Source organism: Acinonyx jubatus, chromosome A2 (assembly GCF_027475565.1).
Source record: "Acinonyx jubatus isolate Ajub_Pintada_27869175 chromosome A2, VMU_Ajub_asm_v1.0, whole genome shotgun sequence".
NCBI lineage: Eukaryota > Metazoa > Chordata > Mammalia > Carnivora > Felidae > Acinonyx > Acinonyx jubatus.
This window is the reverse complement of record NC_069383.1, coordinates 29,397,376-29,416,362: the sequence shown is the minus strand read 5'-3', so window position 1 is coordinate 29,416,362 and position 18,987 is coordinate 29,397,376. Positions and strand designations below refer to the sequence as shown.

The 18,987-nt window shown below is 36.8% G+C and overlaps 1 protein-coding gene across 5 annotated transcripts in view; it reads left to right on the top strand.

Annotated features, from left to right (window-relative positions):
• The window catches only part of PTPRZ1 (protein tyrosine phosphatase receptor type Z1), a 181,935-nt gene that overhangs the window by 91,305 nt on the left and 71,643 nt on the right, over positions 1-18,987 (top strand). For all 5 annotated transcript variants that reach the window (XM_027075352.2, XM_027075350.2, XM_027075349.2 and 2 more), the window contains 4 exons: positions 152-331; positions 2,594-2,745; positions 5,863-5,958; positions 6,457-6,523. In XM_027075352.2, coding sequence (XP_026931153.2) covers positions 152-331; positions 2,594-2,745; positions 5,863-5,958; positions 6,457-6,523 — 495 coding nt within the window. The remainder of the gene's footprint in view (positions 1-151; positions 332-2,593; positions 2,746-5,862; positions 5,959-6,456; positions 6,524-18,987) is intronic.

Genomic DNA, 18,987 nt, shown 5'->3' with positions numbered 1-18,987 from the left:
GCATAATTGTTGTATGCAGTGACTCAAAGATATTCCAGTTTTTTCTACTATTGTTTCTATTTTTATGTAATGTATTAATTACTTTATAATATAAAATTTAAATTTTGCATAGTAATTTAAGAAACTAATTTCTTACCCTTTCACTTCCTAGGAGCCCTGAATCAAAAAAACTGGGGAAAGAAATATCCAACATGTAGTAGCCCCAAACAGTCTCCTATCAATATTGATGAAGATCTTACCCAAGTCAATGTGAATCTTAAAAAACTTAAATTCCAGGGTTGGGATAAAACATCCTTGGAAAACACATTCATTCATAACACTGGGAAAACAGGTAAAATTGTTTGCATTTTGTTTGTGACTTTAATATGTTTATTGGGCTTAGAGTATGTTTATGTCAGTTTCATTTTATTTTCATTTTCATTTTATTTCATTTCATCTTCTTTGTATAAAGTATAATGTATTGTAAATGCACAGAAACTATAGGCAGAAGAAACCAAGTAGAACACAGTAAATTGGAAGTTTAGATAACATTTTGAAAATGTGTACAAAAAGTAAAATGACCAAAGTCATCACATCATGTTCTCCAATAATAGAAAGAGAATTGATGCCTCCACCAGAAGAAATGATAAAGATAATGCAATATATAACTTATGTAAGTTAATTACTTAGTTAATCAGAATTTCCTTTTCTTGGACACTCTATTTGCTCTTGTCTGCTTAGCTTCATGCTACATTGAGTATTGGGATACAAAAAAGCAATCAACTATAATTGAATTTTAAGAAAAGAAATTAGTAGTGCTTCTAGATAGAAAGTTTGAAGTTATATACTATCTTTAGGAAGCACTCTCTAAATGCTTTTTTTTAAAGACTGTCCTTTTTTCTAAACATGCAAAACATAATACCATGAAAAATTCCAGTAAACAATAGAGAGACAAACTAATAGTTTTCAAAGTAAATAGCCTTCCTTTTCTGATACTATATTTTAAACAAAATTGTATGTGTATCAGGAAGTTATATAAAAACAAACATAGTCATAAGAAAAAAATATTGTAAATTATAATAGTAGCTATGTTGGGATGGTTTTACCATTAGTGAATTTTTTCTCTATTCTTGATATTTTGGTAATTTGAATGTAGTAATTTAATTTTAAGTCCCATGAGGGTAAGAATTTTGCTGTATCAGTGCCTGATATATAATAAGCATTCAGTAGGTATATCTTAATTAATAAGTATTTAATAAAATTATTATATAAGATATTAATTAAATACACAAAAGCATATTATCCCAAATCTTAACATTTTCATCACTAGGTTTGAAGAATGTTACAAAGAAATAAAGCACGTAGCCTCTGCTTTCTTTCTTTTTTTTAAGACTTTATTTTTAAGTTCTCTCTACACCCCCATGTAGGGCTCAAATTCACAACCCTGAAGCCAAGAGTTACAATGTTCTACTGACTGAGCCGGCCAGGCACCCCTGCTTTATTTTTCTTAGTGAAGTGTGGTCAAGCACTTGATCTTTAGACCACGCTTTTTAGGTTCACTACTGGCTGTTTAAAGTGGAACCTTTAAGTGTGGAACCTTTAGCAAGTTATTTGAACTGTCTGTGATTCAATTTCCTTATAATGATATTTCCTTCCTTCATTGTGTGAGGTTGTGTAAAAAATCAAATGTTTAACACACGTAAAGTACTCAGTGTAATGCATAGCACATTGTAAGTGATACATAAATGTTGAGCATTATTGATACTATTCTTGTTGTTGTTACTATTATTAATGGAAGTTTATATCTCTAGCTCGCTGGCCAAGATGTTGGATTGGGTCCCTAATGCAAACATTGGTTTCTGCCTCATGGAACAAAGACTATTTAAATCTGATTGAGAGACATTAAAATCTTACATAAAGCTCTCAAAAGAATCATTAATCTTCAGACCATTTGTAAAATAGAGTTCCAATAATCTGCTGTGGAACTCAAATAGGAGAGTTTAGGATTCTGAGTTGCTACTCGGGGTTCCAACATCAGATGGCTAAAACCCCTTCAGTGGGAATGGATTTCCCACCTTCCTTGCCACAGTAGAGGACAGGAATTCTGAAGCCTGATGAAACCTGGTATGATGCTTGCTTGCAGGGATAAGGAGATGGGACAAAAACACCTGCCTGATAAGGAGTAGAAAGAGCTAAAAGTGAGAAGGTGGGGGGCACTCCCAAGAGAAGACTTTTCTTCTCCATTCCTCTGTTCCTTCTCCCTTTGCTCTGTCCCCTCACTACCCTAAAATGCCTTAGGAAAGCAGACCCCTGGGGAAATGGCAAGCTCAGGACACCAAATGAACAGGGCAGAGGGACTGGCTGTCTTCTGCTATAAGAGCCATACAGTAGTTAAGGTCTTTGCTTTAGTTTGTATTTGTGGCAATAAGATACATTAAGTGTATTTTGCAGAGTAACAAGTTCAGCTTCAAATGGTGACTGAATTGCTTTTAATTTATCAAATAAATGATTCTCTTAACGTACGTTTGATAGAAAAAATTTAAAGTTTGTAATTTTGATTTGCAGAAACATAGGTGCAATTTTGTGCATGTGTGTGCTTTTTTTTTTTTTTAAGTGGAAATTAATCTCACTAATGACTACTGGCTCAGTGGAGGAGTTTCCGAAATGGTGTTCAAAGCAAGCAAGATAACTTTTCACTGGGGAAAATGCAATATGTCTTCTGATGGATCGGAACATAGTTTAGAAGGACAAAAATTTCCACTTGAGGTAAGTCACTGGTTCCACTGGTTCCTAGTTCGTTTTCCAAAATCATTGAGATTTTAGTTAGCATATAATTCGATTAACTTACAGTCAGATTTTATAATTTATACAGTTATATTTTACTTGGTTAATATCTGCCTTCCTCACTGGACTAAGCTCCGTCACACTCACATTTGGTTTTCCACTTTCTGGCAACCCAGTGTGCCACACTAGGACGACCAACAAATGTTGATGTGTCAACAAATAAACAAATTTCCTTCCACAACTCAGGAGGAAAAAAGGAGCAAATTTTGTCAATTTACTGGAGAAGCAAAGAAATGTAAAATAAAGTGAGAACATTTTCAGTTTTAAAATTGGAAACATAAATATAATAAATAATGAGTATGCAGTAAAATAAACACTTTCATACATGTCTGGAGAGAGTATAAGTTGGTAGACTGGGAAGCAGTTTGCTTCTTTTTATCCAGAACTTTGAAAGGTTTTATTTTTAAGTTTATTTATTTAAGCAATCTCTACGCCCAGTGTGGGGCTTGAACTCACAACCCCAAGGTCAAGAGCTGCACAGTCTACTGACTGAGCCAGCCAGGTGCCCCTGTATCTGGAACTTTAAATGTTTCAATCCCAATACCTACCATTTCCCCTTTAACAGTTTAGTCTAAAAAATAAAGACATGCTCAAAAATGTATGTGCAAAGGTTTATTTACAATAATAAAAAGTTGAAAGGAAATGATTAAATACATTATGATGGAGTATTACAGATCTTGTAAAACCATGTGTTTGAATGATTTATTTACACACAAAAAAGGTTCATCATAAGATATTAATGGGTTTTCCTTTTTTAATGCTTTTTAAAAGCAAAATATAAAGTAGTATATGCAGTATTATTACTCGATTTTGTAAAACATGAAAACTAACTTAATAGTGACTGAGGGCCCAGAGTCTGAATCAGATGGACTAGGTTTGAATACTGACTTCACCATTTAGATATGAGTTATAGACACGACGTTATACAAATATTTAATTTACCTAAGCTTCCATGTCTCCCCTCCAAAACTGATCTAAGAGTAGTAACACCTGCCTTATGAAGTTATTATGAAGATTAAATAAGAGAAGGAATTATTACTGTTATAAAAATAACTCAGGGAAACCAAGGAGACACGAGCAGGGATTTTCCATGGGTGATGGCATAATAAGTACCTTGCTTTTCTCCTTTAAAATTCCCATATTTTTAAAATTACTTTTAACAGAACTATATTACTTTTATAGTCAAAATAGTTATTGATAATAAAAATAAGATGAGTGAGTTATCTTTTAAAGGACTAAAAATATTTTGCTATGGATAATCATATTCTAATTCATAGCTTATAAATTTGTGTTTTTCAAAGTATATTAAATATCCTTAAGGAAGAGCACATTTATCAAATTTGGTTTGTCGAAGAAATGAAAGTCAATTTATTAAACACATAACATTCTCAATTTGGAGAGTTTAGCCCTGTCACAACACTATTTAGAGCAAAGTGGAAAATCAAGAAAGACCCTAACAGCAACAAAAGCCCTGAAATAGCAAAATAAATGATATAGAGTCTGTGCACTAAGCTTCAAGTATTTTCCTTATTTAGAAAGCCCTTGAGTTCCCTCTCTGATGGCTTGTTTGTTTGTTGCTTGCCTTTTTAAAACTCTCTCCATGTAATTGTGCAAGCAGGGAAACCCAGGAGCATCCTTGACTTGGTCTTTTTTTCCTGGTCTCCTGCATCCAACCATGAAGTCTTCTCGATTCTGCCCCTGCGTGATGTGGGAGGGCAGAAAAGAGCTCAACCACCTTTGTCTATTGGATTATTAAATGTTCCCGAACTGGTCTCCCTCTCTCGTCTTTTTTTTAATTTATTTTTATTTTTTTTTTAATGTTTACTTGTCTTGAGAGAGAGACAGAGGAGAGAGAGAACATGCACAGAAGCAGGGGAGAGGCAGAGAGAGAGAGGGAGAGAGAGAATCCCAAGCAGGCTCCACAATGACCTGGAGCCCCGACTCACGGCTGCATCTCAGTAACTCTGAGATCACGACCTGAGCCGAAATCAAGAGTTGGCCATTTAAATGCTTAACAAACTGAGCCACCTAGGTGCCCCTCCCTCTCTCTAGTCTTAATCTTTTCCACTCTTCACCCTCTTCCCCCCAGCCCTGCTGCCCCCCAATCCCTGTTAGGTGAAGTACACCAAGGATTCTCTATTGCTCTCTGGAGCAAAGGGCTGGGACTGCTTCACAGACCTTCCTGGTGTGGCCGCTGCCTGCCCCTCCTTTTCACCCACCAGTTTTTAAGCTGTTCATCCTACAGGAGTCAGTTTAGCAATCCTCAAAGGCTTTGTGGTCATAACCGGAGGCAGGAGCCACTGCCATCCTCCACCCACACCTGCTGTTTCTCCAGTCGTAGCCCTAACCAAGCATTAGTCTTCACAGAGGCTTTCTGCTCTTCCCAGAATTATTTGTCTAAACTAGCTAAGTTACCTGATTTCTAAGATGGTGACATGGGGAGCACCAAATTGTAAGTGAGAGTAGAAGCCGTTGTCAACAAATGCAGAGGCCGAAGTCGAAATTAACAAGGAATATTGCCCGGCAGCAGAAGAGGACCCTTAAAACAGGGAACTTAAAATTCTTCTTGGTAGTTTGTATGGAGAAGCAGAAAGTCCTTGATAGTTCACTATTATTAGAGCATAGTATGATAATGTCCAAAAAAGCTAACAAGAAAGGCACGTCCAGTCAAGAATGAAACGATATTTGAAAGGATTCCAGAAAACAGCTAAAATAATACTTGATAATTTATTCCATTTGATAATTATTCTAGTATATTATTACCTCAGTATTATCTAGTAATCTCAAGGTGGTCATTTCCATCCTAGATGTATCTAACTTTGTGCTTCTTTCCTTACTGAAGGATGATAATCGTGAGAGTAAATGCAGTTGTATATACACGTAATTGATAAAATATCTTGAAACTGTACAGAGTATTGAATTACACAGTTTACAGAATTTTTCAAATAGTATACTGAATTAGTAAATTATTTTATTGTCTCTCTGGTGACTTTTGTGATGTCTTTGTATATAACAAAGCTGTCATTGTTACCTTTATAGATGCAAATCTATGGCTTTGATGCAGACCGATTTTCAAGTTTTGAGGAAGCTGTAAAAGGAAAAGGGAAGTTAAGAGCTTTATCCATTTTATTTGAGGTAATCATTATACATAGATTTAACACTACCTTAAGTCTTTAATCCCCTGAAGTAATTGATGTGACATATCAAAGCATGCTTTTTAACAAATTGAAAAGCTTGCAAGTGGGATGCTAACTGGTGATCATTTGCAAATAGAACAACCCCTTGGCTGGGGTGTTTAAAAGGGAACTCTTGCGTTCATTAATGGGGTGCATCACTTCCAGCTGGAGTAGCCTGTTCTGTGAGCAGATTTGTGTGCATGCAAAGCATCATAATAATACAGCAGTGACTGGGAATCAACATTTTAAAGCGTACTTTTCTCAGTGGAAAATTTAAAAGGTAGCTGGTTTTTGTCTGTTTTATTTGTTTTTGTCTTGCTGTGAAAAAAAAAGGAAGTATGCATTTGGAGAACATTGCATTTGGATACTTTAAATGGATTTCACTTATCTTTTCATTTTATTGAAGAGTTAATCAAATATTTTATCCCATTCTTAGAATGTCATTCTTCTTTAATAGATTGGAACAGAAGAAAACTTGGATTACAAAGCGATTATTGATGGAGTGGAGAGAGTTAGTCGTTTTGGTAAGCTATTTGGAGAAATCCTTTTCTTCTAGATTGTACTTTGGATGCGTATGAATTTTTATAATATTACAAAAGTCACTTGCTCCAAAGAAGAAGGAAAGACCTTTTCAAAAAGGAGCAATCTTCCAATTCTTACACTTGATGATTTATACATGTCTCACTAAAGAACATTTTATCTGAAATTTGTGTCACATAAAAAATCACAGACTGTTAATATAAGTAGGAAGTTAAAGTTTTCTAATTTTATTCTTGAAAATAATCTAATTATGTCATGCATTTAAAATGTATATCTCTATTCTGTCTGCATTAGTACATTTGTTAAAGACTCTGATTTATAATTTGAAACCAGCTAGTGTTATAAAAGTCATGTTTTTAAGTGAAAAGACAATTGTTACTCAACTTAAAATTTATTCCCTGGTGGTTTCCTTGATAGGTCCTTTACCAGTATGACAAGGTTTTTGGAAGAAGGCAAACACTTAACATAGAAAAAGATGCTGTATGTTTCACTGTTCTGCCTGCTAGCTCATGGATCTTGTCATTTGTCACAGCAAATGCTTGTAACAACATCTGCAAGAGACAGCAAACCTGTTATTATTATTGTATTTTTAGTAAGCATCCACACGCAGGAGATTAATGCTGCCCTGAGTTATCAACAAAATAAGGATTATTTCTCTCTGGGAAGCCGCAAAATCTTGAAATCAGGAACAAAATTCATATAGATCCTTTTTGAAAGCAAAAGCTGGGCCTTGGATTGATTCATCTTTGTCAATCACATGTGAGGGCCTTAAGTGACAGAACTTTTCAGAAGTCAGGAATATGTGAACTCATGCAGTGCAGCTTTCATTGTTTTGTGTTTTTTGTTTTCGTGTTTTTTCCAAAAGGTGCAATCAAACACAAGATGAAGTTATCTCCCTCCATCCACCTAGATCGCAAAATTCAACATTGAATGCCATAAGCCACACTTAATTTTTCCCTCATTTAGTCAGAAAGTGGATTTTATTCAGACTGAAAGAAGGCAGCTAGTTTGAATTCCTACACTGAAACTTGTATAAAACATGAACTCCAAATGTTCCCAGGCCTTGTGTCAGCCTGTGGGGCCAACAAGAGTGGTGTTAACGCTGGGTTGTTAGTCTTGACTTGTGTCGCTGTGGTATTCTGGCCTCTTTTTCTGGATGCTTCTTCAGTTATTTCTGGGGCTCTCTAGGAGGGTCATACGAGGATCCTATGAGTGTAAGAACCAATTTGCCCATGTTCTTTGGCTAAAGTTTACTTTTCAATATAGTTATTATCCATAAGCCGTTGAGGGAGGTGCTTCCTCACAGCTGCTGCTGCCACATAATAGCCTCCTCGAGAACATGGATTCCCAGCAGCACTATTCTGGCCGTATCCTGGCTCTTAATTTGGAAGCAGAACCGATAGTCTCCCTGGCTGCCTGGAAACACATCCCGATCTGCCCTCCATTACTCTGTTTTCTTTCACTCTACCCTGCTACTTGTGCACTGACTTCTTCCCTCCTCTTTTACCGAAAAATAAAATCCTCCATGTGCGTCAACTCACCCACTAGATTCATAATTATTTCCATATATTCGGCAAGGACACCTAAGCTGATTCAGTTGGTAAGTGGTAGGGCCAAAATCTCAATCCAGGTCTGTCCACAAAGTTTGTTCCACTACAACTGTGACGATTTGTATGAGTTATGTTTCAGGACATATTTGAAACAGGTCAATTTGATTTGAATGGTTGTTAGATATGATCTGTACAAACTAAATAAGTTAAGTCCTCCTAAAGGTAAATGTTTCTATTTTGAGAATTCTTAGGTTAAATCTATTTCAGAGTCTAGAAAACCCCCTAGTCCCCAATACACGAGAGGCTCCCCGATACTGGCTCTTAGCCATTGCTGCTGAGAACCTAGAGGACTGAAAGCAGCGCTTGTCTGTGGACAGAGACTCTACAACTGAAGCTCAGCTCCCAAATCCTGCTCCATATTCTTTATATGATGTTAGTTATTCAAGAAACAACACTTTCAACCATCATCAAGATTATAAAATCTATCTTAGTCCAATGTGGGCTGATGACTCATTTCCTGTATTCCTCTCGAAAAGATGAAAGAACCCATTTCCCTTTCCTTCCCTCATTCCTGCCTTTCTTTTGACCCTATTGTGGTCTTTGTCTATCTCCTTATCTCTCTCCCTACTTATCCTCCCCTTCTTGCTGTCACCCTCCTACAGAAGGGGAGCATCTGATTGGTTGCTCACCGATATGTGCCTAAATGAATAATGACTGAATGAATGATCACAACTACAGCAGCATTGTCTCAGGTGTGATTCTTGCTTGTGTTAACAATAATGAGGTGATTCAGATGAAGCAAATGCTTTTTTGCTAGACACATACTCAAAAAATCGCCTTATTCCAATTTTCTCAAAAGATGATTGTCTAATTGAAGAGCTCTGGGGTGCCTGGATGCCTCAGTGGGTTGAGCATCTGACTTTGGCTTGGGTCATGAACTCTCGGTTCGTGAGTTTGAACCCCACATCAGGCTCTGTGCTGACAGCTCAGAGCCTGGAGCTTGCTTCAGATTCTGTGTCTCCCTCTCTCTCTGCCCCTCCCCCATTCATGTTCTGTCTCTCTCTGTCTCTAAAATAAACATTAAACAAAGAAAAGGAAAAAAAAAGAAAGAAGAGTGCTACTGTAGTTGAAAAGTCCTGTGATATCCAAGACAGAAATTTAGGACATGTACATAAATAACATTTTTATTTTTTTAAGTTTGAGAGAGAGAGACAGAGAGAGAGAGAGAGAGAGAGCACAGGGGAAGGGCAGAGAGAGAGAGAGAGAGAGAGAGAGAGAGAAAGTCCCAAGCTGACTCCGTGCTGTCAGCACAGAGCCCAACTTGGAGTTCAAACCCTCAAACCGTGAGATCATGACCTCAGCCCAAACCAAGAGTGAGATGTTTAACCAACTGAGCCACCCAGGCACCCCTCTAAATGTTTTTAAAATAAGGTAGAAAACAGTTAGCATTTCAAGAAAATTCTCTATTTCCCCTTCCCTATTCAGATCTCACTTCTTTTCTTCCTTTTCTGGCCTGTAGCTCTCCTGGTGTCATTTCATTTCCCACCTAATTTAGCAGTGAGTCAGTGTTTGCCTCCTTACTTAATTAGTATTCTGCACATCCACATTTCCAGAGAACATTTGTAAGATAAATTTTGTCTTCAGCAGAAAAAAAGAAACAATTGTAGCCCATTGATGATTAAGAAGGAGGTTATGGACTTAAAAATTTTTCAGTTAATAAAAGCATAAATCTGAAAATGGGAAACACTCACATATAAAAAGATTTTCCTCAGTTTCAGAGAACTTGAATCCAAGTCTAAATTCTAATCATTTCATCTTGATATTAGAGAAGAAGACATACTTTTAGAAATTACTAATTAATACATTAAACCAAGCATAACTTGCATTTTCTAACAGATTAAAACTAGATTTAGGTTGTATATACACAACACTATCTGTTCAGTCAAGCAGATTTTCATTTCTAACAGTCAGTCTTAAATTCAGAATGGAAGCATGGCTATTGTTGATAGTGCTGCTATAAACATGGGGGGGGGGGTGCATGTGTCTCTTCGAAACAGCATACCTGTATCCCGTGGAAAGATGCCCAGTAGTGCAATTGCTGGGTCATAGAGTAGTTATATTTTTAGTTTTTTGAGGAACCTCCATACTGTTTTCCAGAGTGTCTGTACCAGCTTGCATTGCCACCAACAATGCAAAAGAGATCCTCTTTCTCTGCATCCTCACGAACATCTGTTGTTGCTGAGTTGTTAATGTTAGCCATTCTGACAGGTGTGAGGTGGTATCTTATTGTTGTATTGATTTGTATTTCCCTGATGATGAGTGATGTTGAGCATTCTTTCATGTGTCAGTTGGTCATCTGGATGTCTTCTTTGGAGAGGTGTCTCTTCATGTCTTTTGCCCATTTCTTCACTGATTATTTGTTTTTTGGGTGTTGAGTTTGATCAGTTCTTTATAGATTTTGGATATTAACCCTTTATCTGATATGTCATTTGCAAATATCTTCTCCCAATCTGTCGGTTGCCTTTTAGTTTTGCTGATTGTTTCCTTCGCTGTGGAGAAGCTTTTTATTTTGGTGAGGTCCCAGTAGTTCATTTTTGCTTTTGTTTCCCTTGCCTCTGGAGACGTGTTGAGTAAGAAGTTGCTGCAGCCAAGGTCAGAGAGGTTTTTGCCTGCTTTCTCCTCGAGGATTTTGATGGCTTCCTGTCTTACATTGAGGTCTTTCATCCATTTTGAGTTTATTTTTGTGTACAGTGTATGAAAGTGGTCCAGGTTCAGTTTTTTGCATGTCGCTGTCCAGTTTTCCCAGCACCACTTGCTGAATAGACTGTCTTTATTCCATGGGATATTCTTTCCTGCTTTGTCAAAGATGAGTTGGCCATACATTGGTGGGTCCATTTCTGGGTTCTCTATTCTGTTCCATTGATCTGAGTGTCTGTTCTTGTGCCAGTACCATACTATCTTGATGATTACAACTTTGTAACATAGCTTGAAGTCCAGGATTGTGATGCCTCCTGCTTTGGTTTTCTTTTTCAAGATTGCTTTGGCTATTCGGGGTCTTTTCTGGTTCCATACAAATTTTAGGATTATTTGTTCTAGCTGTGTGAAGAATGCTCGTGTTATTTTGATAGGGATTGCATTGAATATGTGGATTGCTTTGGGTAGTATTGACATTTTAACAATATTTGTTCTTCCTATCCAGGAGCATGGAATCTTTTTCCATTTTTTTGTGTCTTCTTCAATTTCTTTTATAAACTTTCTATAGTTTTCAGTGTATAGACTTTTCACCTCTTTGGTTAGATTTATTCCTGGGTATTTTATGGGTTTTGGTGCAACTGTAAATGGGATCAATTCCTTGATTTCTCTTTCTGTCACTTCATTGTTGGTATATAGGAATGCAACCGATTTCTGTGTGTTGATTTTATATCCCACAACTTTGCTGAAGTCATGAATCAATTATAGCAGTTTTTGGTGGAATCTTTTGGGTTTTCCATATAGAGAGTATCATGTCATCTGCGAAGAGTGAAAATTTGACCTCCTCCTGGCTGATTTGGATGCCTTTTATTTCTTTGTGTTGTCTGAGTGCAGAGGCTAAGACTTCTAATACTATGTTGAATAATAGTGGTGAGAGTGGACATCCCTGTCTTGTTCCTGACCTTAAGGGGAAAGCTGTCAGTTTTTCCCCATTGAGGATATTAGCATTGGGTCGTTCATATATGGCTTTTATGATCTCAAGGTATGCTCCTTCTATCCCTACTTTCTTGAGGGTTTTTATCAAGAAAGGATGCTCTATTTTGTCAAATGCTTTCTCTGCATCTATTGAGAGGATCATATGGTTCTTGTCCTTTCTTTTACTGATGTGATGAATCATGTTAACTGTTTTGCAGATATTGAACCAGCCCTGCATCCTAGGTATAAATCCCACTTGGTAGTGGTGAATAATTTTTTTTAATGTATTGTTGGATCCAGTTGGCTAATACCTTGTTAAGGATTTTTGCATCCATGTTCATCAGGGAATTTGGTCTATAATTCTCCTTTTTAGTGGGATCTCTGTCTGGTTTTGGAATCAAGGTAATACTGGCTTCATAGAAAGAGTTTGGAAGTTTTCCTTCCATTTCTATTTTTTGGAACAATTTCAAGAGAATAGGTGCTAACTCTTCCTTAAATGTTTGGTAGAATTCCCCTGGAAAGCCATCTGTCCCTGGACTCTTGTTTTTTGGGAGATTTTTGATTACTAATTTGATTTCCTTACTGGTTATGGGTCTGTTCAAATTTTCTGTTTCTTCCTGTTTCAGTTTTGGTAGTGTATGTGTTTCTAGGAATTTGTCCATTTCTTCCAGATTGCCCATTTTATTGGCATATAATTGCTCATAATATTCTCTTATTATTGTTTGTATTTCTGCTGTGTTGGTTGTGATCTCTCCTATTTCATTCTTGATTTTATTTATTTGGGTTCTTTCCTTTTTCTGTTTGATCAAACTGGTTAGTGGTTTATCAATTTTGTTAGTTATTTCAAAGAACCAGCTTCCGGTTTCATTGATCTGTTCTACTATTTTTTTGGTTTCCATAGCATTAATTTCTGTGCTAATCTTTGTTATTTTCTTTCTTCTGCTGGTTTGGGGTTTTATTTGCTGTTCTTTTTACAGCTTCTTAAGGTGGAAGGTTAGGTTGTGTATGTGAGATCTTTCTTCCTTCTTCAGGAAGGCCTGGATGCTGTATACTTTCCTCTTATGACTGCCTTTGCTGCATCCCAGAGGTTTTTGGCTGTGGTGTTATCATTTTCATTGACTTCCATATACTTTTTAATTTCCTCATTAACTTCTTTGTTAGCCCATTCATTCTTTAGAGATGTTCTTCGGTCTCCAAGTATTTGTTACCTTTCCAAATTTTTTTCTTGTAGTTGGTTTTGAGTTTCATAGTGTTTTCGTCTGCAAATATGCATGGTATGATCTCGATCTTTTTGTATCCCAGTATGTGGTCTATTCTGGAGAATGTTCCGTGTGCACTGGAGAAGAATGTATATTCTGCTGCTTTAGGATGAAATGTTATGAATATATCTGTCAAGTCCATCTGGTCCAGTGTGTCATTCAAAGCCATTGTTTCCTTGTTGGTTTCTTGATTAGATGATCTGTCCATTGCTGTGAGTGGGGTGTTGAAGTCTCCTACTATTATGGTATTACTATTGATGAGTTTATGTTTGTGAGTAATTGATTTTATATATTTAGTGCTCTCTCATTTGGCACATAAATGTTTGCAATTGTTAGGTCTTCTTGGTGGATAGACCCCTTGATTATGATATAATGCCTTTCTGCATCTCTTGATACAGTCTTTATTTTAAAGTCTAGATTGTCTGATAGAAGTATGGCTACTCCGACTTTCTTTTGTTGACTATTAGCATGATAGATGGTTCTCCATCCCCTTATTTTCAGTCTGAAGGTGTCTTTAGGTCTAAAGTGGGTCTCTTGTAAACAGCATATAGATGGATCTTGTTTTCTTTTCCATTCTGTTACCCTATGTCTTTTGATTGGAGCATTGAGTCCATTGACGTTTAGAGTGAGTACTGAAAGATATGAATTTATTGCCATTATGATGCTTGTAGAGTTGGAGTTTCTGGTGGTGTTCTCTGGTCCTTTCTAATCTTTTGTTGCTTTTGGTGTATGTATATATATATATATATATATATATATATATATACACACACACAAAATAATGTGTGTATATATATATATATATATATATACACATATATGTATATATGTGTATATATATATATATATATATATATACACACACACATTATTTTTTTTTTCATCTTTTCTCCCCTCAGCGAGTGCCCCTTAACATTTCTTGCAGGGCTGGTTTAGTGGTCACCAACTCCTTTAATTTTTGTTTGTCTGGGAAACTTTTTATCTCTCCTTGTATTTTGAATGACAGCCTTGCTGGATAAAGACTTCTTGGCTGCATATTTTTCCGATTCAGCACACTGAATATATGCTACCACTCCTTGCTGGCCTGCCAAGTTTCTGTGGATAGGTCTGCTGCAAGCCTGATCTGTCTTCTCTTGTAGGTTAGCGACTTTTTTCCCCTTGCTGCTTTCATGATTCTCTCCTTGCTTGCGTATTTTGTGAATTTGACTATGATATGCCTTGTTGATGGTCGGTTTTTGTTGAATCTAATGGGGATCCTCTGTGCTTCCTGTATTTTGATGTCTGTGTCTTTCCCCAGGTTAGGAAAGTTTTCCACTATGATTTGTTCACATAACCCTTCTACCCCCATTTCTCTTCCTTCCTCTTCTGGGACCCCTATGATTCTGATGTTGTTTCCTTTTAATGAGTCACTGATTTCTCTAATTCTTAGTTTGTGCTCTTTTGCCTTAATCTCCCTCTTTTTCTGCTTCATTATTCTCCGTAAATTTGTCCTCTATGTCGCTGATTCTCTGTTCTGCCTCATCCATCCTTGCCGCCACGGCATCCATCCATGATTGCAGCTCAGTGATAGCATTTTTTTTTCATCCTGACTAGTTTTTACTTCTTTTATCTCCGCAGAAAGGGATTCTAATCTATTTTCAACTGCTTCTAGTATTCTTTTTATCATGATTCTAAATTCTGGTTCAGACATCTTGCTTGTATCTGTGTTGGTTAAATCCCTGGCTGTTGTTTCTTCATGCTGTTTCTTTGGAGGCGAATTCCTTCATTTTGTCATTTTGAAGGGAGAAAAGGAATTAATGAGGTAGAAAAATTAAAATTTAAAGAATTAAAATTTAAAAAATATTAAAATTTAAAAATTGAAAACACACACACAAAAAAAATGAATAAATGATGTTAGATCCTGAGTGTGTTTTGGTCTGGATGTTGAAAGTGGTTTGATAGATTAGAGAAAAAAGGGCTCGGGGGGGGGGGGGGAGGAAGGAAATCTTTTGAGAATCTGAAAAATTGAAAACACTGAAGTAGACTAAAATGAGATGATGGGAGTAAAATAGAATTTGAAAAAATTTACATGAAACTAAAGAATATAGTAGAAAAAAATTAAAAAGCTTTAAATAAAAATTAGAAATAAAAATGATTTTTTTCTCTTTCTGTATTGAAGAAGAAAAGAAAACAAAAAAGAGAAAAAAGAAAAAAAATCATTTGAAAATTGGAAAGTGAATACACTGTAGTAGACTAAAATAAAACGATGGGAATAAAATAGAATTTGGAAAAGTTTACATAGAAGTAAAAAATATAGTAAAAATAAAAATTAAAGAAAAACATTTTTAATAGAAATTGAAAAGAAAAATGAAGTTTTTCTCCCTCTGTATTCAAGAACAAGAAGAGAAACTAAAAAGAGAAAAAAGAAAAGAAAAAAAAGGAAATCGTTTGAAAATTTGAAAAAATTAACACACTGAAGTAGACTACAATAAAATGATGCAAGTAAAATTGAATTTGAAAAGTTACACAAAAGTAAAAAATATAGAAAAAGAAAAGGAGTGAAAAAGAGAAAAAAAAAGAAAGAAAATTGAATAGATGGACCTGCTAACAGATTGAAATAGGACTGAAATTACTTTGTTTTCCCCTAGAAGTCAGACTATGAAGTGCTTTCTAGTCTATAAACTAAGCAGGGGGTGAGACTGGTGTTCTTGAAGAGCGAGGTTGGCCCAGTTGGGCGGGGCTTTGTGTAATGGCTCCATTCTCCACTAGATGGTGCTGCTAGCCTACTGGGGTGTTGTGTTGTGGTGCTCATAGGTGCATATGTGCATGCGCGGGAGTGGTGAAAATGGCGGCACCCCGCTACCCAGTCTCTAGTTTTGGAACTCTGTTCTCCCGGATCATCAATTGCTCACCCGTCCTCTGTCTTCAGCTTTTGTCCACTCCCCGCTTTTTCATTGTCTGTGGCCAAGCACCAGGAAGTACCTCTCTCCTGAGTTTTGTCTCAGATGCGGCTGTTTTCCACGGCCCCTTACTTCTGAAGGACTGTGGCTTTGACCCTTTCTGCCCTTCTGCAGCGGGGGGGGGGGGGGGTCTCACTGAGCAATGGCCAAATGCCAGCCACACCCAGGAAAGTTCGCATTACTGTGCTGCTGCTGAAACCCAGAGACTGCAGCCTGGTGCCAGCCCACCCCAGAAAAAGTTTGAGAGATAGTGTAGCAGCAGCATTTCAGGAATTATGGAAAATCACAACACACATCTGACACCAGGCTTCACCCTTAAGGACCTTGTTTCAGCACCAGCGAATGTGACCATTCTCTGGGGTCTGCAGGGACCAGGTGGCCTCAACAGTCTCTACCAAATGTTCTTCCAGCAGTGGAATCGCTTTTCCCTGTGTGGCCCAAGAACCTCCCGGACCCCACTCCGCTCCTGGGGATTTGCCCTTCCCAGCGGAGCATCTCCAGGTATCAAGCTGCAGAGCTGCAGACTCTGTGCTCCCCTTGTTTACAGTCTTAATGGAATTTAAACCCTCTCCTTTCTCCTTTCTCCCTTTTTAGTTTAGTCCCTGTAGCTATTTCCACTTTTCCACTTTCTCTCCAGCTGCCTTTGGGGAGAGATGCTTTTCCAGTATTCTCCCCCCATCTCCATCCTCTCTCCGCCTGCAAAAGAGGCTCCCTGCCCGCTGCAGCTTCTCTCTACCCAAGTTCACCTCTCTGTGAGTGGTGTTCACTCACATACCTGTTGAGTTCTGTGGTTCAGGTTGTGCAGATTGTTGTGTTAATCCTCAGATCAGTTTTCTAGGTGTGCAGGATGGTTTAGTGTTGGTCTGGCTGTATTTCATGGGCGTGAGACACACAAATAACTTCCATGCTGTTCTGCCATCTTGGTTTCTCAGGCTTGTCGTGACACAGTCTTTCTTAAGTGCACATGTTCCAAAGTTAAGGCAGTCCCCGTAGCCCATATCTCCTGCTTATGGGTCTGTGGTATACCACACAAGGGCTTGGTCTGAGGGAGATGGGGTGGAGACATGGGGTTTCTGGCAATTTCCCGTTGTCATCCTCCTACTTCCCCTTCCTGTCATGTCTGTCTAACTACCTCATCTGACAAAACTACTGCTCTACACTGTGCTATGTCACTAAGAATACATCAAATAGGTCTCAGGGGCTACTTCTTAATGACATAAGTCTACTAGAAAGAACAGAGGACATGCATGCATTGAGCTAGATAGTTAGGATGGGTAAATGAGTTAGACACAGATCTTGCTGATAAGCAGATTGCTGCCTGTATGAGTGAGGGCAGGTACACTAAAGGCTAAGTGGCTGTTGATAAGTGCTGTTGGAAAGGTCCAAAAGCAAAAATGGGATCATTCATGGAGACAGATATAATTGGATTTTTTGAGAGTTGTAAGGCCAGATATGCCTCTTAGGAAAGCTCTACTAAATTTTTAAAGGAATTCTCTATTCTGGATAAAAGGTATAATACACACACACACACACACACACACACACACACACAACATATATGTAAAATATACTTTCCACCCTTTGTTCTTACCATTTATTCCCTTAATAGTGACTATTGATAAATAGGTAAATATTGATAAATAGATCTTAATTATCATGTACTAAAATTTATCATTTTTCCTTTTATAATTAACAATTTTTGTGTACCATTTCAGGAATCTCAGCCTACCTTAAGGTTATAAAGTGAATTTTCTGTTTTCCTCTAAAAGTTTTACTCTCCTGTTCACATTTAGATCCACTAAATCTAGATCTGCTAGATGTATTTAGAACTCATGTGCTTAAGATGTGAAGTAGGGAATCATGATTCACTTTTTTCCGTAAGGATATCCAAGTGATACAGCACTCTTTACTACTGCAAAGGCAGTCCATTCCAACTACATAGTAATTTTTCCTGTCCTAAAGAAAAAAAGTGACATACATAAAGTGACTATATATGTATGGATCTGAGTTCTCTTTTCTCTTTCACTGTTCCCTTTGTCTGTCTTTGCATGCATATTTCACTGTCATGACTTCTATAGTTTTATATAATCGGTCTTCCTACCTGGTAATGAAAGTCGTACAGTAGCTGTTATTGTTCAAGATTGTTTTAACTTTTCATTTCCATTTAAATTTTTAAATCAGCATGTCAGTAAACACATGCTGTATAAAACACATGTGTATAAAAGCCTCTGGGATTTTGATAAGATTTTTTGACTCCATAAATCAATTTGGGGGCAGTCAACACCTGCACAATACTAACTCTTAACCCATGAACTTGGTATTTCCCATAATTTTAATTTTTACCTAATTCTCTCAAGAAAGTTTTATAATTTTTAATATAGATGTTGTTCACATCATTTGTTAGATTTATCTGTATTTGATATTGTGTTGTTATTATGAGTTATATTGTTTTAAATTGCATTTTCTATTGTTTCGTACTGGTACGTAGCAATATAATTAATTTTTGTATATGGGTCTTATGTGCAGTGACTTTACTAAATGCATTTACTAATTCTGATAGTTTGTAAATTCAATATCATACATGTACAATCATGCATTTGCAAAATATGACGGTATCATTTCTTCATATCCAATCTTTATGACTTTTTTCTTTATTGCACTGGCCCAGTCCTCCAATTCAATGTTAATCAGAAATGGTGATAGCAGGATGTTTTTGTCTCATTCTTTATCTCTAGGGGAAAGCTTTCCCAATCGGTCGTCCTTAAATACAATGTTTGTCGTAGGCTTTGGAAGATAATCTTCGCCAGAATAAGGTTTTGTTGTTTTTCGCAAACTGGTATTAAGTCTTCTCAAGTGATTTTACTGTATCTTGTTAAGATGGTTATATGATTTCTGAATATCTTTTATATGTAAAATAATCTCTCCAGGATCTTACTAGTATAACCTATGTAGTTGTGTATGTAAGGAAATTCAGAATATGTTGGTTTTATCACCATTTTTGAAATGTACCTAAAATATTCTTAAAATTTCATTT